A 25,396-nucleotide genomic window follows, 5' to 3' on the forward strand; every position below is an offset into this window, starting at 1 on the left:
GACTCTCCTATCCCCCTGAAATACCATGGATGCACTACCCAAGGGCAAAAGGATAAAAACGAGAGTGGGATTTGGGGAGAATTGTGACTTTGTCCAGAGGTCACATAAAGACTGGGCCTCAGAGCCAAAGGTCTGATTCGTTTCTACAATTCTGTTGTAGAATAGGTGTTGCTCCTTGGGGATTTAAAAAAAAAAAAAAAAAGCAAACAGCAGGAGAGTTTACACATATTTGGTTTAGTTATAATAGAAAATATGAAGATAGTAGGAAAAAGAAAAAACTTTTATTTCACAGCTCACCTCAATGTCACTTTATTCTCCCTACAGCCACCATAATACTGGAAGTCTAGTTTCAGAGCAGACTGTGAATACTTAAAATGTTCACGGTTTGAAATATGAATACTTGCTACTAGTCTTTTGGATGTTTTCCAAGAATAACATGCAGGGTTTTTGCTTTTGTTTTTAACATGAAATATAAGAGCTGATTTTGTATGTTAAAATAAGGCACAAATTCAGTTTAAAATGTCTTGACACAAATGTGACTTGTCAGTGGATGAATACCCTCACCACACACAGCGGTGCAGTCGGACATCTGGTGAGGGGACCAAAAGACAGAAGAGAACTCACGTTTCTGAGGCCATGAGACTTATCAAGCAAATGGATTAAAACCCAAATTGTGCCTATGCTACACTCACAATGATCCCATTCTCCAGACAGTGAATTCTGAAGGAAAAATACCTCATTCCAGTATTCACATGAAACAGCTGCTTTACATTCTTTTCAAAAATTATGAAGAATATTTGCCAAGCAGATTAACGACCAGAGTGACAGTTTTTCCTTATTTAAAATAGCTCTTCTGATAAATGGACATTTTTACATATTTCAATTAAATAAAATGGAATTTTATAATGAGTATATAAAAGCAAAATTTGATAGGAACCTTGAATCTTTTGTGTTTAAAAAAAAAAAAGGATTTAATTTATAAAAGGATTAAACACCCTTTTCCTTAATACATACAGAGTCCATCCTTATACGTAAAACAAGGTCTGTCTTCCTTCATAAACATGAATGAATAATTGTCCTCCCAAAATCTATCCATTGAGATTTTGGAATGTACTTTAGAAAAGCAAAACTTGGTCATTTTCTTTAAATTATTCAAAGACTGACCTGAATGAATATTTTAAGCAATGTTTTTAACAAACCCCCTTCCAGGATTTTAACTGAAAATTAAATTATGATTTCAGTAAATATTTTAGAGCACAGTCTTGATGAGGGTTCTTGAATGGGTTCTCAAACACCTTTCCTAAAATGATAATGTAAAAAAAAAATCCTGAGTGGGGATGTATAGAGTGGATATATTGAACATACTAACAACAAAGGAACCATAGCATCACTGGGTTTTTTTCCTGATTATTCCTGTCAGTCCAGCCAATCATCAAGCAGTCAACGCACGATTCCTTCTCAGGTGGACTTCAAAGCGTGACAGTGAATTGGAGAGAGAAGAGACAATGTCCCATGTAGAAGAATTCCAAGTAATTTATGTGGATACCGTGCCCTCATGGAGAGGAAGCAGGAGCCCCAAGCCTCAGTGTGGGCTGCACACGGTGACTTCCTCCTGAGGACGGCAGTAGGAGCAGGAGGGGGAGGAGCGGCTTTACAGGGGAGGAACCCCACAAACGCTACCTCAGCCTGGTGACCAAGGCCGACATCAACATTCACAAATCATGTGGACGGCACGCACCCTTGATAGGATGTAATGATGAAGACGGCACTTTTCTTCTGTAACCCCCTCCCCAAAACCCACGGTCCCATTGCAATCAATCAATCATGAGAAAAACACCAGACAAGTTCCAGCAGAGGGGCATCCTACAGCATATCTGTATCTGCCCAGTCCTCTTCAAAACTGTCAAGGTCATCAAAAACCAGGGAAGTCTGAGAGAGGGTCACAGCCAAGAGGAGCCTAAAGAGCTGTGACAGCCAAGTGTGATGTGGTCCCCGGGTGGGATTCTGGGACAGAAGAAGGATGGTAGGGAAAAACTAAGGAAATGTGCATGGAGCGTGGTTCATGAATTGTGAAGACGTACCGCACTGACATCATAGGATATTAAAAACAGCGGAAACTGAGTAGGGAGACATGGGGACAACTGTACTTTCTCCACACGGTTTCTATAAATTTGAAACTTCCAAAATATAAAGTCAGTTATTTTAAGAAGAAGTCCATTTGAGATGATACGAAGCATTCTGGTAGAGAATTATTAGTTAAGAGAAAAACAGATAGGAACACTTTTTTATCAGGACAGTTTGTTGCATTTGGCTTTCTAGGGGTGACTCCTACTTAGCAAAGTCATACAGAAAGACGACTGTGAAAAAACTTAAAAGTGTCATTTGTAAACAGAAGTCATTAATTTCACATTGTAATTCAGCACTTCATATATTTCACTGAGTGACATGTAAGGTAAACGTGTACCTTTATACTTTCTGGAAAACATGGCTGCAGTGTCCACAAGAGAGCTTTTTAACTTAGAAAAAACGAATTTTGTCCTTGATTCGATGAATAGAAAAAGGCATTATTGCTCTGCAGAACACTTATAACTTATCTTTCAAAATTTACCTGTAATTCCATAAATTATGTAAGTATGCTTAATATAGGCTTAAGATTAAGGCAGTTAGTTGGTCAACAGTTTCAGACTAGTTCTGATAGGTTTTGGTATCTTGGCCAGTTCATGCTCAACCAGGTTAGTACAGTAGCTACTGGTTATGTGCAAGGGTTAGATGCATACTTAGTTTAAATAAAATAAGTGGCGTTAAGCACCAAATACTGGGAAATCATATGTTCAATATATACTTTCAACATACATACAAACTAGTACCTGATTTAAGAGCACAGTAGAAGAATTAGCTTTACATTTAAAAATCAATGGATAAATCTATATACCACGAGACAGACAAGTGGGAGAAATGTCCCAAATGAAAAACAATGTTTAGATGGTAGCAAGAGTTGTCTTTTCTACCAATCCTTGTTTATGATAGGGTACATGGACTCCTAAAATGTCTCCGTAGAAGCTTGAATGCAAGCGACGGACTCTTAATTTGTTGACTTAAGCTTGGTTTCCACTTGCTTTTCCTTCTGAAATGTTTAAGTCTTGTTGGAAGGCAGATGTTATGTGACATAATGATACCACTTCTTGAAGCAGTCCAGAACCTTCTGAAGTCTCTTTGGCTCCTTTCCCTTCTTTCTCCCAAGGAACAAAAGACGGACGGCGCCCAAGGCTGGGTACCGGCGGATCATCTGGAGTCTGGCTTAGTGTTTCTTTCTTCTCTGTCTGGGAGGCTCCGGGTGAAGCCAGCTGCAAACCCAGTCCTGGAGGAGGGGCCGGCACTCCCAGCTCCGTGGGCCGGCTCACGGCACCAACGCCGAGGTGTCGCTCACTGTTCTCCTCCTTTAGAATGGACAGAGAGTCCGTCCCAGCGCTGGAGGACACCCGCTTCCTGGGCGAGGGCGGGAGCTCCCTGCCGTGGAGGGCACTGTCGTCCTGCCCCAGGTGCCACTCGGCCTGCTCACTGGAACCACTGCAAAGCAGGGCCAGGTTGTTCTCGCTGGGCGTGTTGGATTTATTCTGAGAGAAGAAACAGCACATTTAGAAAAAATGGAAGAAAATTATAGCATCACTTCGGCAATACCGTTTTCCATTTTGAAATCAGTATCTTTCAAGGCTGGGAACTCAGAGTCCCTCCCAGAGGAAATGAAGCATCAACAGTTAGCTCTGAACACCTCCCAGGGCGCCCTCAATAGGAATGAAGTGAGATGGATATGGGTGCCCAGGCCCTCGCAACTATCGATCACCTATAAAACTCAAACCAGACCATAAGTGTTGGCGAGGGTGTGGAGAAAAAGGAGCCCTCGCACACTGCGGGTGGGAGTGTAAACTGGTGCAGCCACTGTGGAAATCAGTGTGGAGGGTCCTCAAAAAACTAAAACCAGAACTACCATACAATCCAGCAATATATAATACACCCACTTCCGGGTATGTATCCAAAGAAGATAAAATCAGTATCTTGACAATACAGCTGTACCCACATGTTCATGGCAGCATTATTTACAATAGTGAAGCTATGGAAACAACCTAGATGTCACTGATGGATGAACAGGTAAAGAAAATGTGGTACGTATACACCATGCAATGTTACTCAGCTTTTAAAAACGAGGAAATCTTGCCATTTGTGACAACATGGATGAACTTGGAGGGCATTATGCTAAGTGAAATAAGCCAGACAGAAACACAAATACCGCATGATGTCACTTATATGTGGAACCTAAAATAGTCAAACTCAGATGTCGAGAGTAGAATGGGGGTCACCAGAGGGGGATGGAGGGTGGGGAAATGGGGAGACGCTGGAGGGGCAGGTTTCAGTCGTGCAGGTGGGAAAAGTGCTGGGACCTAATGTACAGCACGGTGACCACAGTTCTTTGCTAAGAAGGTAGATCTCAAGTGCTCTCACTGCAAAGAAAAGGAAAGAAAAGGTAACTCAGATAAGGGATATGTTAATTAGCTCGACTGTGGTCAGCATTTCAAAACATCAAGTTGTACACCTGTATACAACTTTTATTTGTCATTATACTACAAAAAAGCTGAAAAATAAAAAGGATTTGCAAAACAATCCTTCGAAATAACACAAAAAACAAGCAGACAAACTATATTATATAATCAATGCCAAGTTCTGGAATTTATTACCATCAGAACAGAGCGGAAATTACTTATACTTCTCTCTCTCGTGTTCTTAAAGCAGCCAGTTCAATCTGTTTAAAGTATTATTTCTAAAGCAATACAATGAAACATTACTTGAATTAATACATTTATTAAAATTTTTTTGAACATCCAGAAAATACAGGAAAAAAGTGGGAACATTTCACATTTAAAAGTTCCCCAGAAAAGACAAGTATAAAATTAGGTTGTAGGAAAATACCACTGCTTGACAAAATAATTTCAATTAATGACAATAACCACCAGAATTGCATAAATAAAAGGGAAAATGCTGGAATTTTGTTACTAGAAATAATTCTTAGTGATTAACTGTTAACAGTATTTTTGGAGTTTTTTTTTTTTTTTTTAATTTATTTTTGGCTGTGTTGGGTCTTCGTTTCTGTGCGAGGGCTTTCTCCGGTTGCGGCGAGCGGGAGCCACTCTTCATCGCAGTGCGTGGGCCTCTCACCATCGCGGCCTCTCTTGTTGCGGAGCACAGGCTCCAGACGCGCAGGCTCAGCAACTGTGGCTCACGGGCCCAGTTGCTCTGCGGCATGTGGGATCCTCCCGGACCAGGGCTCGAACCTGTGTCCCCTGCATTGGCAGGCAGATTCTCAACGACTGTGCCACCAGGGAAGCCCATTTTTGGAGTTTTGACACTTATCTGAGGTCAAACGCTCCTACCAACTAAGGTAATGATGACAGCCATCACAGTGAGTGCGAGAATTTTATCAGTTGGAAAATCGACTCACCGTGGGCTTGTAATCAATGTCGTCCATCGACCTAAAGAAGTCCAGGCTCCTGGCTGCCGCCAGCTTCCCCTGGTCCGTGCTGTGCGTGCTCAGCGTGTCCAGGATCTCGCCCAGCAAGTCCATCTCACCTGAGGAAGGGGCCTTTGCTCTGGTTTCAAGAGAGTCGTCACTTTCGTAGAAATAAGCAGACACTTCTTCTCCGTCTTCAGAGGACAACCTGAAGAAAAAGAAAATACGGGCTGGTGATTACGTGACCACGAATGCCACATACAAGCAACCTCTCACCAATGACCGTCAACTAAGGCAGGAGTTTTAAAACCAATGTAACATTTCTGTAGAACAGCGAAGTGGATAATTGGTTCATGGCCAAATTCTTTATAGTGATGTACACACCGATTCAGATACTGGAAATCTTGAGTACGTGCACTGAGAGCAAACAAACCTTTATGGTTCCTTATCAATCTGGAAGCACAAGCAGGGCTTTTCACAGTCTAATTCTGGGGAATTTGGGACATTAGCCTTAGAAATATCAGATTCCCAGAATACCTGGGAAGTTGGCTGTACTCCAAGTTCACTTTCAGTATTTTTATATGGTTTTTCTTTTGTTTATTCACTTGTTTTATATAAACAAAGATATACTTAATGCAGAAAAAAGAATGTTGATTCTGTCATCCCAAAATATCTTAAAATTGTTTTAAAAGTTCAACATATACTATTATTATTTCCCTTATTTTATGTTAAAATTAATTTTTAACATTTTGCGTTAAATTCTCCTCTTCTGATACCACCATGGAGTTAGGTCCCGCCCCTCGCCTATCTGGTTTGTTTCGATTGACTACTTTCACTGTTCCTGATATCTACCTGGCCCTCTTCAGGAGGAGGGTAGCAGTCTAACTTAGTGAGTGGGCTTCTGTTTCCCCTTTAACACTATCCCAGGTATCGCTGCAGACTTTACTGCTTCCCAAGAACAAGTTATTTCAGGTCTATCTTGCTTTCCCATCTCAAGATTCATCCCCCGTGAGACTCCAGTTAGCGCTGGTTCCTCCTGCTGAAGAATATACCGCAAGGGAGTAAAACCTGATCTCTGGGAGTGCACGTTCTCTGAAATCACTCTTGTAACCTAAAGCTTCTGCCGCTGAGCCACATCGCGTAACAGCACAGGAGACCCCGCGACTTACTTGCTGGCTCTTTCTGCGTCCTCGTCATCGTCAGCGCACAGAGCACCATCCAGGCTCTGAAGAGGCCTTCTTAGGCGTGGCTACAGAGAGAGATCGACACACTGGCATTAAGTCATTAAAGTATGTCTTTTCCATAAATTTTAACCGACAATTTGACCTGACAAGGAATACTTTTTAAAGAAAGAAATATGCATTCAGGGTTTTGGAATACTAGCCAGTAACTTGACTAGCTGGGCAGGAAGAAGGGGAGGATACCAGACAACATTTATCTCAACGCTTACATCTCAAACCAGTCAACAAAAAACAAATCAGTGGGCTGAGTACGTAAACACTCTGCCCGCTCTCCCAGTCTGTCGGTCCCCGATTTAGGAATCCCTGACTCACAGTCAATCACTTCACCAAGCACTTAGCCCCCAGTTTCAATAATAATCAATACTTGCAATCTTGTTTCTTTTACCCCTTACCCACGCTCTCCCTCACACCAAGTACTTTGAAGCCATGCTTCTCAATCGTTAAATTGCGTGTACATCTCTTGGAGTTTGGTACAGGTTCTGATTCTAACACGCTCTTAGGTGAGGCTGGTGCTGGGTCTCAAGGTCACAAACCCTAGACAACGCATCATTTCACCTGTAAATACTTCACTATGTAGCTTTAACAGAGAAAGATTTTTTTTAACACAACCAAATATCATGATCATACATAAAAAATTAATAATTATTCTCTAATATCTCATATTCCTTTATTGCCCCCAAAATGTTTTAGTCAGTTTATCTGGACCAGAATCTCAACAGGGTAGCACTGGATTTGGCTGACATGTCCCTAGTCTCAGAGGACGATCCCTTCCACCTTCTACCTTCGCCCCCTCCATGCCATCTGTGTCCTTTAACGTGCTATTTTACCCTCGTTTCCTATAAACCGGCAATTACATCTGGAGCTTGGTTAGCTTCAGGTTCTGGGTTTTCTGTTTTTGGCAAGAATTCCCACAGGTGTTGATGTGTGTTTCTCAGTGCATCACATCCGGAGGCACCTAGTGATCAGATGTCTCACTTCGGGTGGTACTAAGACTGATTAATGGCTTCAGGTGTGGTTGGCCAGTGCATCCACTACAAACTTTATCAGCCTTTCACCTGATGGTTTTAGCATCCTATAGTAACCGCTGGCTAAATCCATTATTTCAGTAGGCACTTCAAAATTATGCTTTTCAAAAGCATTTCCTTTATATTTATTTGTTGGCATTTTATAAAGAACTGTCTTATTAACTATTTGGCTATCCTGAAATACAATGTGTACCAGAAAAACAGGAAAATTCCTTCCTTTTATTTAACAATTTTTAGAGTAATGAGCTAATCTAACAGTCTATAAAGGTGAGCCAGGAGGGGTCTTTAAAAATTATCATTTGTATATATTTGATATGGCTCACTCCATCACGGTTATTACTCTTCTTGAGGTTCAGTCGGTCCCATTTTTGAATTACACTGTGATTATGTTTTTTAAGTAGTTATCTTTTACAGATTTATCTCGAAATATCTGCAGAGTTAAATGATAGGCTACTGGGTATTTACTTCAAATTAATCCAGAGGTGGGGAGGGATCATGGGTAGGGCTGGCACAGAAATAAGATTGGCCGTAAGCTGATAATTGTTGAAGATGTATGAAAGGTACCTGGGAATTCATATAAGCTTCTCTTTACTTTTGCATGTTTGAATCATGTTAAGTGTTGATTCCACAAGAAAATAAAAACCTTTTACAGTTTTTGTTATGTGTTCCCAACAAAGTGGACCAAGATGGCAGAGTAGGAAGATCCTGCATTCGTCTCACCCCATGAACAACACGCCTCACCCCATGAACACGCCTCACCCCATGAACAACACGCCTCACCCCATGAACACGCCAAAACTACAACTACACAGAGTGACGCATCTGAGGACGACATGAGGACCAGCAGAGCAGCTCCTCTACGACGAAGGCTATAAAGACAAACACACCGAGACAGGTCAGAGGGACAGAGACCATCGAGTCAGGACCCACACCCTCCATGCGGTGACCTGTAAGCAGGAGGGAATATCACAAATATTAGAGGACCTCCCTAAGGAGTGAGGGGTCAGGGCCCCATATGGGGGCACCCCAGCCCGGGGGACCTGCACATCTGACTTTGACACCCAGTGTGGCTTACATCTGGGAGAGCCACGGGACTCCGGGAAACTGAGACTCTGCTCTTGAAGGGCTTGTGCACAGACTCGCTAGCTCTGAGTCCTGGTGCAGAGGCAGCGGTTGGAAAAAGCACCTGGTCATATGTGAAGGAGAGTCACTGACTAACTTCAGGGCAAGTGCCGAGGGGCAGAGATCTGTTAGAACTTTATTCAAGGACCAAAGTGCTGGTGGACACCATTTTTTAAATTATTATTCTCTCTCTACCTAGCTGGCCTGGCACTGGCAGCTGCCATTTCTGACATTCTCCATCTGTCTCATGAGCACCGTAGCCCTGACCCAGCATTCTCCAGCCCCACCCAACCTGCCCATCCTGGCCACTGCCCCTCCAAAGCGTCTCCTGTCCTGCCGCACCTGGCAGGTAGACTCACCAGGGTCCAGCATCCCCTAAAGAGGCTCCCGCCCTGAGAGGCCAGCCCTACCCACCAGCACACCTGCAACTGAGCGGCTGAGCCCTGCAGCCAGCCACACCAAGGGCCAGGGTGCCTGCAGCAGTTACAACCAGCTGGGCCTGGAACCAACTTGCCCACCAGTGGACCAAGAGCAGTTGTGACTAGGTGGGCCTTCCAGCCAGTGGGCAACCTCGGTGCCACCACAGCAGGAGGACACATATAGCCCACAGAGGGGGACACCCCTGGAGCATCTGACTCTGGTGACCAGGAGGGATTGCTCTTCTGGGGCCCATGGGAAACCTTCTACATAAGCCACTCCTTCAAGATGGAGAGACGTAGCCCATCTACCCAACACACAGAAACTATACAGAGAGTGAGGCAAAGTGAGAAGACAGGAATGTGTTCCAAAAGAAAGAATAAGACAAAAACTCAGAAAAAGAACTAAACGAAATGGAAATAAGTAAGTAATCTGATAAAGAGTTCAAACTAATGGTCATAAATATGCCCAATGAACTCATGAGAAAATAAACACAGTGAGAACTTCAATAAAGAATTACAAAATATAAAAAAGAACCAAGCAGAGCTGAAGAATACAATAAATGAAATAAAAAATACACTAGATGGAATCAACAGCAGATTGGATGAAGCAGAAGAATGGATGGATCAGTGATCTGGAAGACAGGGTAGTGGAAATCACCCAAAAGGAACAGCAAAAAAGAAACATGAATTTAAAAAAAAGATAGTTTAAGGGATCCTAGGGACAAATCAAGCACACTAATATTCACATTATAGGAGTCCCAGAAGGAGAAGAGGCAGAGAAAGGGACAGAAAACTTATTTGAAGAAAGAATGGCTGAAAACTTTCCTAACCAGGTGAAGGAAACAGACATCCAAGTCCAGGAAACAGAGTCCCAAACAGGATGAGCCCAAAGAAACCCAAACCAAGACACAGTGTAATTAAAATGATAAAAGTTAAAGAGAGAATCTTAAAGGCAGCAAGAGAGGAAAAAAACTAGTTACATAGAAAGAAATCTCCATAAGACTATAAGCTGATTTCACAGCAGAAAATTTACAGGCCAGAAGGAACTGGTGTGATATATTCAAAGTGCTGATAGAAAAAGAAACAAAAAAACCCTTAAAAACCAAGAATACTCTACCTGGTAAGGTTATCATTCATAATTAGAGTAGCAATAAAGTTTCCCAGACTAACAGAAGCTAAAGAAACTCATCACCAGCAAACTAACCATACCAAAAATGTTAAAGGGACTTCTTTAGGCCAAAAAAGGCCAAAACTAGAAATAAGGAAATATATGAAAAAAATCTCATAAACAAACATATAGTAAACATAGTGAGTGTATCAACCACTTACAAAGGAAGTATGAAGGTTAAAAGACAAAAATAGTAAAATCAACTGTTGTAACTATAATAAGTAGTTAAGAGATACACAAAATAAAAAGATGTAAAATGTGATGTCAAAAAGGTGTGTTGGGAGATAAAAATACAGTGTTTTAAGAATGTTTGGACTTAAGTAACCATCAACTTAAAACAGACTGCTATATACGTAGGTTGTTGTACATGAACTTCACGGTAACCACAAACCAAAAACCTATAATAAATATATAAAAATAAAAGAGAAAAAGACCCAAAATTAACACAAAAGAAAATCATCAAACCGCAGAGAAGAGACTAAGAAGAAGGACAGAGAAGGACTACAAAACAAACCACAAAACAGTTAACAAAATGGCAATAAGTAACACCTATTAATAATCACTTAAAATGTAAAGGCCTAAATGTTCCAATCAAAAAACACAGAGTGGCTGAACTAATGAAAAAGCAAGGCCCATCTATATGCAGCCTACAAGAGATTCACTCAAATATGAAAACACACACAGACTAAAAGTGAAGGCCTGGAAAAAGATATTCCATGCAAGTGGAAACAAAAGAAATCTGGGGTAACAACATTCATATCAGAGACAAAATAGACTCAAAACAAAGACTGTAACAAAAGAGCACACATTACATAATGATAAAGGGGTCAGTCCAAGGAGATAATATAACATTTGTAAATATTTGTGTGCCCAGGCTCCCTGAATTCAGACTGTACTACAAAGCTGCAGTAATCAAAACAGTATGGTAGCTGCCTACAAGAGACCCACTTCAGACCTAGGGACACATACAGACTGAAAGTAAGGGGATGGAAAAAGATATTCCATGCAAATGGAAATCAAAAGAAAGCTGGAGCAGCAATTCTCATATCACACAAAACAGACTTTAAAACAAAGACTATTACAAGAGACAAAGAAGGACACTACATAATGATCAAGGGATCAATCCAAGAAGAAGATATAACAATTGTAAATATTTATGCACCCAACATAGGAGCACCTCAATACAGGCAAATACTAACAGCCATAAAAGGGGAAAACGACAGTGACACAATCATAGTAGGGGACACATTCTTCTCAAGTGTTCATGGAATATACTCCAGGATAGATCATATCTTGGGTCACAAATCAAGCCTTGGTAAATTTAAGAAAATTGAAATCATATCAAGTATCTTTCCCGACCACAATGCTATGAGACTAGATAGCAATTACAGGAAAAAATCTGTAAAAAGTACAAACACATGGAGGCTAAACAATACACTACTTAATAACGAAGAGATCACTGAAGAAATCAGAGGAAATCAAAAAATACCTAGAAAAAGTGACAATGAAAACACGACGACCCAAAACCTATGGGATGCAGCAAAAGCAGTTCTAAGAGGGAAGTTTACAGCAATATAATCCTACCTTAAGAAACAAGAAAAATCTCAAACAACCTAACCTTACACCTAAAGCAATTAGAGAAAGAAGAACAAAAATACCCCAAAGTTAGCAGAAGGAAAGAAATCATAAAGATCAGATCAGAAGTAAATGAAAAAGAAATGAAGAAAACAATAGCAAAGATCAATAAAACTAAAACCTGGTTCTTTGAGAAGATGAACAAAATTGATAAACCATCAGCCAGACTCATCAAGAAAAAAAGGGAGAAGACTCAAATCAATAGAATTAGAAATGAAAAAGGAGAAGTAACAACTGACACTGCAGAAATACAAAGGATCATGAGAGATTACTACAAGCAACTATATGCCAATAAAATGGACAACCTGGAAGAAATGGACAAATTCTTAGAAAAGCACAACCTTCCGAGACTGAACCAGGAAGAAATAGAAAATATAAACAGACCAATCACAAGCACTGAAATTGACACTGTGATTAAAAATCTTCCAACAAACAAAAGCTCAGGACCAGATGGCTTCACAGGCGAATTTTATCAAACATTTAGAGAAGAGCTAACACCTATCCTTCTCAAACTCTTCCAAAATATAGCAGAGGGAGGCACACTCCCAAACTCATTCTACAAGGTCACCATCACCCTGATACCAAAACCAGACAAAGATGTCACAAAGAAAGAAAACTACAGGCCAACATCACTGATGAACATAGATGCAAAAATCCTCAACAAAATACTAGCAAACAGAATCCAACAGCACATTAAAAGGATCATACACTATGATCAAGTGGGGTTTATCCCAGGAATGCAAGGATTCTTCAATATATGCAAATCAATCAATGTGAGACACCATGTTAACAAACGGAAGAATAAAAACCATATGATCATCTCAATAGATGCAGAAAAGCTTTCGACAAAATTCAACACCCATTTATGATAAAAACCCTCCAGAAAGTAGGCATAGAGGGAACTTACCTCAACATAATAAAGGCCATATATGACAAACCCACAGCCAACACTGTCCTCAATGGTGAAAAACTGAAACCATTTCCACTAAGATCAGGTACAAGACAAGGTTACCCACTCTCACCACTATTATTCAACATAGTTTTGGAAGTTTTAGCCACAGCAGTCAGAGAAGAAAAAGAAATAAAAGGAATCCAAATCAGAAAAGAAGAAGTAAAGCTGTCACTGTTTGCAGATGACACGATACTATACAAAGAGAATCCTAAAGATGCTACCAGAAAACTACTAGAGCTAATCAATGAATTTGGTAAAGTAGCAGGATACAAAATGCACAGAAATCTCTTGCATTCCTATACACTAATGAAAAATCCGAAAGTGAAATTAAGGAAACACTCCCATTTACCATTGCAACAAAAAGAATGAAATACTTAGGAATGAACTTACCTAAGGAGACAAAAGACCTGTATGCAGAAAACTATAAGACACTGATGAAAGAAATTAAAGATGATACAAATAGATGGAGAGATATACCATGTTCTTGGATTGGAAGAATGAACATTGTGAAAATGACTATACTACCCAAAGCAATCTACAGATTCAATGCAATCCCTATCAAACTACCACTGGCATTTTTCACAGAACTATAACAAAAAATTTCACAATCTGTATGGAAACACAAAAGACCCCGAATAGCCAAAGCAATCTTGAGAAAGAAAAACGGAGCTGGAGGAATTAGGCTCCCTGCCTTCAGACTATACTACAAAGCTACGGTAGTTAAGACAGTATGGTACTGGCACAAAAACAGAAATATAGATCAATGGAACAGGATAGAAAGCCAAGAGATAAACCCATGCACATATGGTCACCTTTCTTTGATAAAGGAGGCAAGGATATACAATGGAGAAAAGACAGCCTCTTCAGTAAGTGGTGCTGGGAAAACTGGACAGCTACATGTAAAAGAATGAAATTAGAACACTCCCTAATACTGTACACAAAAGTAAACTCAAAATGGATTAAAGACCTAAATGTAAGGCCAGACACTATCAAACTCTTAGAGGACAACATAGGCAGAACACTGTATGACATAAATCACAGCAAGATCCTTTTTGACCCACCTCCTAGAGAAATGGAAATAAAAACAAAAGATAAACAAATGGGACCTAATGAAACTTAAAAGCTTTTGCACAGCAAAGGAAACCATAAACAAGACGAAAAGACAACCCTCAGAACGGGACAAAATATTTGCAAATGAAGCAACTGACAAAGGATTAATCTCCAAAATATAGAAGCAGCTCATGTGGCTCAATATCAAAAAACCAAACAACCCAATCCAAAAATGGGCAGAAGAACTAAATAGACATTTCTCCAAAGAAGATATACAGATTGCCAACAAACATATGAAAGAATGCTCAACATCATTAATCATTAGAAAAATGCAAATCAAAAGTACAATGAGATATCATCTCACACCAGTCAGAATGGCCATCATCAAAAATCTACAAACAACAAATGCTGGAGAGGGTGTGGAGGAAAGGGAACCCTCTTGCACTGTTGGTGGGAATGCAAATTGATACAGCCGCTATGGAGAACAGTATGGAGGTTCCTTAAAAAACTAAAAATAAAACTACCATACAACCCAGCAATCCCACTACTGGGCATATACCCTGAGAAAACCATAATTCAAAGAGAGTCATGTACCACAGTGTTCATTGCAGCTCTATTTACAATAGCCAGGACATGGAAGCAACCTAAGTGTCCATCGACAGATGAACGGATAAAGAAGATGTGGCACATATATACAATGGAATATTACTCATCCATAAAAAGAAACGAAATTGAGTTATTCGTAGTGAGGTGGATGGACCTAGAGTCTGTCATACAGAGTGAAGTAATTCAGAAAGAGAAAAACAAATACCATATGCTAACACATATATATGGAATCTAAAAAAAAAAAAAAAAAAAAGGCCATGAAGAACCTAGGGGCAGGACGGGAATAAAGATGCAGACCTACTAAAGAATGGACTTAAGGACACGGGGAGGGGTAAGGGTAAGCTGGGACAAAGAGAGAGAGTGGCATGGACATATATACACTACCAAATGTAAAACCGATAGCTGGTGGGAAGCAGCCACATAGCACAGGGAGATCAGCTTGGTGCTTTGTGACCACCTAAAGGGGTGGGATAGGGAGGGGAGGGAGGGAGATGCAAGAGGGAAGAGATATGGGAACATATGTATATGTATAACTGATTCACTTTGTTATAAAGCAGAAACTAACACACCATTGTAAAGCAATTATACTCCAATAAAGATGTTAAATAAAAAAAAATTATACTTTCAGGCACTAAAATTCGATAAAAATTAAAAAACAAAACAGTATGGTACTGGCAAAAAAAACAGAAATACAGATCAATGGATCAGGATAGGAAGTCCAGAGATAAACCCACGCACTTATGGTTACCTAATCTATGACAAAGGAGGCAAGAGTATACAGTGGAGAAAAGACAGCCTCTTCAGTAAGTGATTCTGGGAAAACCGGACAGCTACATGTAAAAAGAATGAAATTAGAACATTCTCTAACACCAAACACAAAAATAAAATCAAAATGGATTAAAGACCTAAATGTAAGGCCAGACACTATAAAACTCTTAGAGGAAAACATAGGAAGAACACTCTGACATAAATTGCAGCAAGATCTTTTTTGATCCACCTCCTAGAGTAATGAAAATTAAAACAAAAATAAACAAATGGGACCTAATGAAACTTAAAAGTTTTTACACAGAGAAGGAAACCATAAATAAAATGAAAAGAGAACCCTCAGAATGGGAGAAAATATTTGCAAACGAAGTGACCGACAAGGGATTAATCTCCAAAATATACAAACAGCTCAGGCAGCTCAATATAAAAAAAACCCCAACCCAATCAAAAAGTGGGTGGAAGATCTAAATAGACATTTCTCCGAAGAAGATATACAGATGGCCAAAAAGCACATGAAAAGATGTTCAACATCACATCTCTAATTATTAGAGAAATGCAAATCAAAACTACAATGAGGTATCATCTCACACTGGTCAGAACGGCCATCATCAAAAAATCTACAAACGGTAAATGCTGGAGAGGATATGGAGAAAAGGGAACCCTCTTCCACTGTTGGTGGGAATGTAAATTGGTATAGCCACTATGGAGAACAGTATGGAGGTTCCTTAAAAAACTAAAAGAGCTACCATATGATCCAGCAATCCCATTCCTGGACATGTATCCGGAGAAAACCGTAACTTGAAAAGATACATGCACCCCAATGTTCACTGCAGCACTATTTACAACAGCCAGGACATGGAAGCAACCTAAACGTCCATCGATAGAGGAATGTATAAAGAAGATGTGGTACATATATACAATGGAATATTACTTAGCCATGAAACAGAATGAAATAATGCCATTTGCAGCAACATGGATGGACCTAGAGATTGTCATACTGAGTGAAGTAAGTCAGACAGAGAAAGACAAATAGCATATGATATTGCTTATACATGGAATCTAAAAAAATGGTACAAATGGACTTATTTACAAAACAGAAGTAGAGTCACAGACGTAGAAAACAAACTTATGGTTACCAGGGGGGAAAGAGTGGGGAGGGATAAGCTGGGAGATTGGGACTGACATATACACTACAATATATAAAATAGATACCTAATAAGGACCTACTGTATAATGCAGGGAACTCGATACTCTGTAATGGCCTATATGGAAAAAGAATCTAAAAAAGAGTGGGTATATGTAAATGTATTGTATATGATTCACTTTGCTGTACAGCAGAAACTAACACAACATTGCAAATCAGCTATACTCTAATAAAAATTTTTTAAAAGTAAATAAATAGCATGACAGTGAAAAAAAAAAAACAATGTATGCACCCAATATAGTAGCACCTAAGTATATAAAGCAAATATTAACAGACATAAAGGGAGAAACGGACAGTAATACAATAATAGTAGGAGACTTTAATACCTTACATCAATGGACAGAACATCCAACAGAAAATAAGGAAACACTGGCCTTAAACAATACATTAGACCAGATGGACACACACACACAGAGAACATGCCACCCCCAAACAGAGTACACATTCAAGTGCACATGGAACATGGAACATTCTCTGGGATAGATCACATGTTAGGCCACAAAAAAGTCTCAATAAATTTAAAAGGACTGAAATCATATCAAGCATCCTTTCTGAACACAACAGTACAAAACTAGAAATCCATTACAAGAGGAAAACTGGAAGAAACGAAACTCATGAAGACTAAACAACATGCTACTAAACAACCAATGGGTCAATGAAGAAATCAAAGAGAAAATAAAAAACCACCTTGAAATAAATGAAAATGAAAAACATTGTTCCAAAGTTGATGGAAAATCAGTTCTAAGAGGCAAGTTCATAGCCTACCTCAAGAAAAAAACATATAAACAATCTAACTTTACACCTAAAGGAACTAGAAAAAAGAAAAATAAGTAAAGCCCAAAGATAGTAGGAGGAAGAAAATAATAAAGATCAGAGTGGAAATAAAATAGAGACTATAAAAACAACAGAAAAGATCAATGAAACTAAGAGCTGGTTCTTTGAAAAGCTAAACAAAATTGATAAACCTTTGGCCAAACTCATCAAGGAAAAAAGAGAGAGGGCCCAAATCAATAAAATCAGAAATGAAAGAGAAGTTACAACCAATACAAAGAATCCTAAGAGACTACTACTACAACCTCTTACATACCAACAAATTGGACAACCTGGAAGAAATAGATGAATTCCTAGATACATACCATCCTCCAAGACTAAATGGGGAAGAAATAGAAAATCTAAACAGACTAATTACTAGTAATGAAATTCAATCAGTAATAAAAAAAACTCCCAACAAACAAAAGTCCAGGATCAGAAAGCTTCACAGGTGAATTCTACCAAACATTTAAAGAAGAGTTAACACCTATCCTTCTCAAACTCTTCTAAAAATTTGCAGAGGGGGGAAAGCTTCTAAACTTGTTCCAAAAGGCCAGCATTACCCTGATAACAAAACCAGACAAAGATATTACAAAAAACGAAAATTACAGGCTAATATTCCTGATGAACATAGATGCAAAAATCCTCAACAAAATACTAGCAAACCAAATCCAACAATACATTAAAAGGATCATACATCATGATCAAGTGGGATTTCTTCTAGGGATGCAAGGGTGATTCAATATCCACAAATTAATCAATGTGCTAGTGAGTGACAGAAAGGAAAGAATGAGTAGAGAAATATGTTCTTGTAACCCCCGCTGGGAATGTGCAGTAAGTTTCTCCATAATTTTGGTAATCAGCAATGTATTGGGACTTATAACTGTAATATCACTTTACAACTATAAGTTTAAGGTATGTGAGTTAACTAGAAATTTGGGGAATAGCCTAAAAACACAACTACCACTTACAACGTTATTTCTGTGGGAAAAATATATTTTACCCACTCACTCCAGAACTCACAAAATATAATGCAGTCCTCTGATTCTAAAGACAAGTCATTATTATTACACTGACCTCGGTGTATGCTTACCATTATGCCAGCTATGGGTCTTGCATTTAATTTTTTTTATTAAAAACAAAACAAATCAAAACAAAAACCAAATGAACAAAAACTATGAGGGAGCTGGGACTTTATGCTATTTAACAAATCATCATTGACTATTCAAGAACTAATACAAGAAGATAATAAACACATTACTTAATATTTATGTTTACAGCATACTTTGCAAAGCACTCTCACATACACACTGGGCCAGGGTCTGGGAATACAGAGTTGAGTTAGGTTGAGTCTCTGCCTTTAAGCAGCTCAGTGTCTAGTGAACTCCACAATACATCTGGAAGAACACCAGGGAGGCCCCATAATTGCTCAAGGTCACACCCCTTATCAAGAATAAGAACCAGAAAGTGGAACCTGACGTGTTGCCAGCCCCTTGCTCATTTTCTTCCACAAGTTAGTTTCATATTCTACAATCTGCCTGCATATACCATAGATTGTCAATTATTTTTTTATTAACTATATCTTTTTTTTTAATGAAGCTCCTGCTATTCCATAGTCTAAGTCATTTAAGTCATAAGAGCTTCAAAAGTACCTCTGTATTTAGTTTTACATTTTCTATCTAGGCCAGGCTTCTATCAATTTCTATATACACAGGGGTGTAAAAGTGTAACTTATGGTGAGTTTTCACAACAGAATGAGAATTAGAATCAGAAGTAAAACTGATTAATGTTTTGCTTTCTACGGGCGTTACACTTTGGCTAACTGAAATAAGCTTCTAATGAACAGTTATTGAATATGTATATGCAGTCGTTCAATTCATTAGGACCTGCAATCTCCATATACAGTACGAAGTAACAGTGTCCAAACACACGGTGAACGTGTCAACTGCTTGATGACCTCATACTACATAATTGTTAAGGTCACAAAAAAGAAAAAAGGAGAAAAATAATTACAATTTGATCAGCATTCAAGATAGAGGGAAATGGCAGCATCTTTAACAAATCATCTCAGCTCCTGAGCTCACACGAACCCAGATTAACTCTGCGTCACTGTTTCTGGTGGGTTTGGACGCAGGCACAGTGCTTTCAGAGGAAATAAAGAATTGTTTCCACTATACCCAGAACACACGACACAGGCAAAAAGGCCTGGTCATAATTTTATGAACAGAAGTCTTTTATGGGTAACTGGCAGCTAGTAAGCTTAGAGTGCAAAAAGTATACTGTGTACTCTTCAGGGTGTGTGATACACAGCCAATACTAGGGCATCTTTATCTGGATTCATAAATCACAGATATATCATTACTGAAAACCTGCACACTAAACTACACAGAAACTAAACTACGACTAACAGAAAAATAATCCCAACACAATGAAAATTAAAAATATATACATTTTAATACAACTGACTATAGCTTTTGAAAAGCTGTGCATATCATTATTTTTCTAACTATAACATTAGCTAGTTAATAGTTGCAAATGCCAGTGAAATGGACTTTGTATACTGTATGTTTTCAGAGAAAAATACTATTCTATTTCAGATATGGATAGAAATCTCACAGTAACAGGTGTACAGTGGGAAAGTTCCCAAGGGCCAATGAACATGTTCATCATAAATTATTACCTAGAACCCCCTGAAATAAGTGCCAGGACAGTCATAATATGGCTTATATTTGGGAACAGGAGCTTTCTTTTAAAAAAAAAGTGATTATAAAATAGATTGAGAGAGAGCTATAAGCAGTCAACATGGAGAAAAAGGTGAGAAAAAGAAAAATTAAGTTGATTTACATTTTTAAAAGACGCTATAAATAGTTTTCAAAGTTGCACTAAATGACCCGACATGGTTCTTGCCCCTGGAAAACCAGCCAGTGTCACAGGTAAGCCTCCCACCGCCTGTGCATCTGCCGTGTGCAGTTATGGAAGCTTCTCTCTTTTCTGTGTTTTGAAATGTGCATAGCTTTTTCCATGAGTTTTTCTGAAAAGGGGGAAAAGACTCTTTCCTTTTCTTCTTGATCAGGGTACAAACAATGGCCAGGTTTCTTTAATTTACTGACACAAGAAAGAAGACTGTAATCCTGTTTTTGGTGCCTCTAATCTTTAGGGAGCGTTAATAGCCTGTGATGACATTTTCTGGGCGTCCACAAAGTTAGCAATTGCTCCCTGGTTCACTCTGCTCTGACCCACAAGGCATCACCAGGGCCCCTTTCAGCGCCTGATACCTGCCCTGAGTTGTTCTACCACAGGACCTTTGCACAGGTCGATCCCCCTGCCTTGCAGGCTCTCCTCTTACACTGATCCCCTCCTCCCGGCCCCACCGTCTCTGCCACTACGTGTCTGTACTCACTGGAAAATCTGTAACTGCCCACCCGCATCGGAGCCTGTTTCGTCCCACCGTGTAGAAAAGCTACAGTCGCTAAGCTGCTGACAGAGACATCTTTTTAAAGGCAAATACAACAATGCTCTGCTCCTCTTCTGTAACGCCTTCAGTGGCTCCCCACTGTTCTGGGGATAAATCTCCGACTCCTCACTTTTGCCCAGACTCTGCCGCAGGGGTGTTTGCTCCGGCTCTACCAGCCGTCTTCCCTCCCGTGCGTGCGGGTCCAGCAGAACCTCCCCCACCTGGCCTTTTCCCCTCTCTCTCTAGTCGTCCTTCACGCTTTGCTCTCCCCTCCCGCCTTGCAGGATACACGTCCTCACTCATCCGTCAGCTTGCTGCTGCCTCGTGCATCCCTAGAGCACCTGGACGCACACCTGCCGGGGGTCTGTCCCGCTGCACCGCGTCCTGGTTAGAGACCCTCCTCCCTGCTCCGCAGCCGGTTCCGAGGGCAGGCGCCTTGCTCCCTTCTCTCTCGTACCCTCAGAACCACGCAGCGTGTGGTACGTATTAGTGTCAGGAAAACTGCAAAAGACTTTGAAAGGAGCCAAAGATGACAGCGTGTCCTGTCAGCGGAATCTGGATGACATTCAGGAGACTTTGTGGGGTTACCTGATTCTACGGGGCTCTCCATCTTTCATTGTCTTTATCGACCTGCCCAGGATGCAACTGGACAAACTGTGCAACCAAGGCCTTACCTGGAGCCACTGCTGTGGACCAAAGGTTGTAGATTTATGGAGCCGAAGCCTACAGAGCCCTCCCAGGAGACCTGCGAGGTACCCACCTGACAGGGTCCAGCCTCAAAGGTGCCTTTCCCAGCAGGCCGGGAGCCTGAGCAAATCCAGAGAACCTCAAGAGGGATTCACCCCAATTTGTAGCTATTTCAGGTAAAACATATTTTTACCTGCTAGAAAGCTTTCTTGGGCTTAGTTTCCTGGCCTTCAGATAGCAAATAACAGAGACTTTTATCAGTCCAATCGGATTTCTTACGAAAACTTCCAGAAAGAAGTAAATTCTGTGGCCATAGCTGGCCTATACTGCATGGCTCTAGATTCACAAAACTGTGATGTAAATAATCAGGTCAAACCTGATGAGAACAGCCTTCTTTTTTGATCAAGAATAATCTTTGAGATCATGAGGATCACAGGTGGAGAGAATGTCAGGAAAACTGTAAAAGATACTGAAATGGGTCCAAAATTACCAGTGTCCTCTCAGAGGAATGTTCGGTACTGCCTAGCCTCCTGGGGCAGATTGGGGGACTGTCCAACGCTCTGGAGGTCTGCACGGCTCACAGGCACTATTAACAACCCTGCCGAGACCAAAGGTACCTTGGGGAGGACTGACGGCAATGGAAATCTTTCTTGTCCCCAGAGATGCAGCAAATTTTGCCCAGTGGAGCCGCAGGTATGCGGTGCGGACAATGATGGTTTTAGTACCTGTTGGCATGTACACTTCAGTATTCTTGACTGTCTAGGTGTCTGTTCTTTGAAGTATCCTGTGTATCCGTTTTTTCTTTACATCTTACTGGCTTTCTCATTAGCTAATGAACCAAATAAAATGAGGGCGTTATAATTCTACCCTTTAATAAAAAATTCTTCTTTAAAGCAGGCGGTTAGTGTTTCGTGAATAAATGAATACCTCCATACATGGTAGTAGTTTCTGTTGAGCACTTCAACGAATTTTAAAACTGATAAGAAAATACATAACGCAAAGAAGACGGTACTGCGCTAACTGGCCGACATGGGCATTTTCAGTGCCCGCGAGGCACAGAGGAGTGTTATGCTCATTCATTCAGTAAAGTGTGGTGGCCCCCAAGCTGTAAGCTTATTCAGCTTTCTGCTTTCCGGAGAACTGCTTGTCTCTTTCTTGGTATGCACTCCTGACGCTGCGGTATTGAGCGTAAAAAAGGAAAATGGCTTGCGGCCAGTTTCGTTCCAGGTGCCTGCTCTGGATCTAAGAGCCCCTGGTTGTTCCCCAGAAGAAGGACGTGCTGCCCTGAGGGGGAAGTCTGTATCTCCAAAGAATGGCCCATAAGGCATGCTGACGCATAGATAGTGGCGCATAGATAGTGGCGACAGAATTATGTGGAAATACAAGGTTTACTGATTTATTGTCTAATATTCGTTCCGTACTAAACCTATATATACATTCATGCTCTTTGAATAAACTTGCCTTGCAACCATCAGTTGTCTTGGCCCTTCTGACCCCATACTGGTGCTTTTCAGTTCCTTACCCCTCACCGCCAGGAACTTCTAGCTTTCTGCAGCCGGTCTGCGGCAGTAAAGATTACAGAAATGTCTGCATGTACCAGGTAGTGGGCTACATGCTAGTATGAGTATGACCGACAACAGGGCTCCTTGCCCTCATGGAGACTGTGGTCTAGTAAATGAAACATGAATTAAGTTGAATAATATAAGCATCCAATTACGACAGCAGGAACTTGTACTAAACTATGACTGCCACGAGGAATCTGCCCTCGTCAGGGAGGTCAAGGGAAGGCTTCCCCTGAGAGATGTTTGACTTCAGCTCTGAAAGGTCAGTAGGAATTAAGTAGATGATGAGAAGAGGAACTAAAACGTGCAAAGGTCCCGTGGTGGGACGACCAGGGCAAACACAATGGAATCAAAGACGCCTACGGTGCCCCGTCGGTCAGAGCCTGGGTCCCGTGCACAGGGTTACTGAAGGGCCCACTGGTCTTGCAGTTGCCTGGCTGACCACTAGATGGCAGGTGTATACTAAGAAGGCACAAGGCTGGATGCAGGTAAGTTTACAGCAGGTCACAGAAACGGGGAGAGCAGAGGTGTAGCAGGAAAGAGTGGATGGGCAGAAGGTGGTAGAGGGGATGGAGACGGGGACAGACCCAACTTGCAGGCCCCGATGGTGGAGGGTAACAGGAAGTCATTCATTGTTTTTTCCCTTCAACAAATATTTGAGGACCTCCTGAAAGCTCCTCTGTTCTCCTTGAAGGTAAGTAGCAGCCATACCTCATTTAAAAAAAAAAATTCTTAGCATCTCTTCGCACCATAAACATCCGTTAAGCACCTACTACTACATGTGAGCTACTGTCTTCCATGCTGTGAGGCACACAAAAGAAAAAGATGTTCCTTCCTCTCAAGATTTTCAAAAAAGGGTGAAAATGCCAAATACTGAATATAATAAAGCAGTTACAAACACAATTCTTCCTATGGATATAACTGCACTCAGCTTTTTGATCACATATGACAACTTATGTAAATGACCATTAATACTGATCATGATTTATGTCAAATTGTAACATTCCTAATGAGTAGGTTCCATCAGCAGGCTAACAATACTAAACATAGAACTGTAACTACATCCTTTAAATAGTGGTAAACTCTGGGATCAATAAGGAGGTCTGGAAGTTTCTGAACTGTACAGACCTAGTGCAGCTGGAACTCTAGCCATGGTCAGGCACTACTGACCCCGGAGGCTGTGCAAACTAGCAAATAACTACTGGCATTTGCAACTCTCTTGGGAGCCAGTACTACACTAAAAGGGTATATTTTTTGGATGCAAGAAGACATCATAAGGAAACAAAACAAGCAGAGTTTTACATCCCTCTGATGCAAAGAATTAAAAATAAAGATGGGGAATTGGACGTCACATGTCTTCAATTGGACTCTCACTAGGTTCTAAACACATAATTGTGCCATAAAAATGTTCTCACATGAACATATAAAATATAAAGTGAAAGATTAATATACTATCAATATTTTGGAAGTAATAAGCACTTGTATAGCAAGGGATGCTTACTAAGAATGTGAAAAATACTAAACTAATGCGAAAAAGCTATCAGTGTGGAATGAAATTTATTAGAGAAGATATTGTATTAGAGAAGCGAGACACTGAGTGAAGCAAAGAGAACAGACTGGAAAAGACCGGAAGGAAGAGAGGACCCACGAGGAGCGTGACAGAGGCAGGGGGTCCAGGTCACAATACCATCAAACCCCACGTCTAATGAGGCAGCAAGAAATGAGTCTGGTTTAGCTACAACAAGCAAGATAAGTGCTTCCTTTCTTTTCACTACAATGGTTTCCCCGAAGCATATCAGAGGGTGGAATGGTGAGGATCCTCCCCGGATGCACAGGGAGCCTGTTATCCTGCAGTTACCATTTTTGTCACTAGATGGCAGACAAACCTAACACGAGGGCAAAATCCTGGGTAAGGTGAAATTCATAGTTGCGGGTTAAGGGTCCAGGGAAAGATAAGGGATACAGGCAGATGAATGGGAAAATACAATTTTTTAGACTTCATAAAATTGAGATGCTTGTAATATATATGAATTTTTTGAAAGGAGGTACTCTCTGTGCTACTGTCCCCATTTTAGAGTTGAAGTGACTGAGGTCCAGAGCGTTACCTGGCTTTTCCAAAGTCTACAACAACTCCCTGGGCCTATGCGCTTTGCAGCATAAGGCAAAAAATATCTACGTGAAATAATATGGGAATAA

The 25,396-nt window shown here is 40.5% G+C and overlaps 1 protein-coding gene across 3 annotated transcripts in view; it reads right to left on the minus strand.

The window, feature by feature from the left end:
• Positions 1–1,003: 1,003 nt before the first annotated feature.
• DENND1B (DENN domain containing 1B) overlaps positions 1,004–25,396 on the minus strand; it is a 258,260-nt gene continuing 233,867 nt past the window's right edge. For 2 of the 3 annotated variants that reach the window (XM_068541850.1, XM_068541853.1), the window contains 3 exons: positions 6,670–6,749; positions 5,492–5,708; positions 1,004–3,614 (listed from right to left, as the gene is read on the minus strand). In XM_068541850.1, coding sequence (XP_068397951.1) covers positions 3,096–3,614; positions 5,492–5,708; positions 6,670–6,749 — 816 coding nt within the window. In that variant the 3' untranslated portion in view covers positions 1,004–3,095. Of the gene's footprint in view, positions 3,615–5,052; positions 5,334–5,491; positions 5,709–6,669; positions 6,750–25,396 lie in introns of those variants that run through there. The other variant, XM_068541852.1, reaches the window with a different exon arrangement.

This window comes from Eschrichtius robustus, chromosome 3, assembly GCF_028021215.1.
Source record: "Eschrichtius robustus isolate mEscRob2 chromosome 3, mEscRob2.pri, whole genome shotgun sequence".
In the NCBI taxonomy this organism is placed as follows: Eukaryota; Metazoa; Chordata; class Mammalia; order Artiodactyla; family Eschrichtiidae; genus Eschrichtius; species Eschrichtius robustus.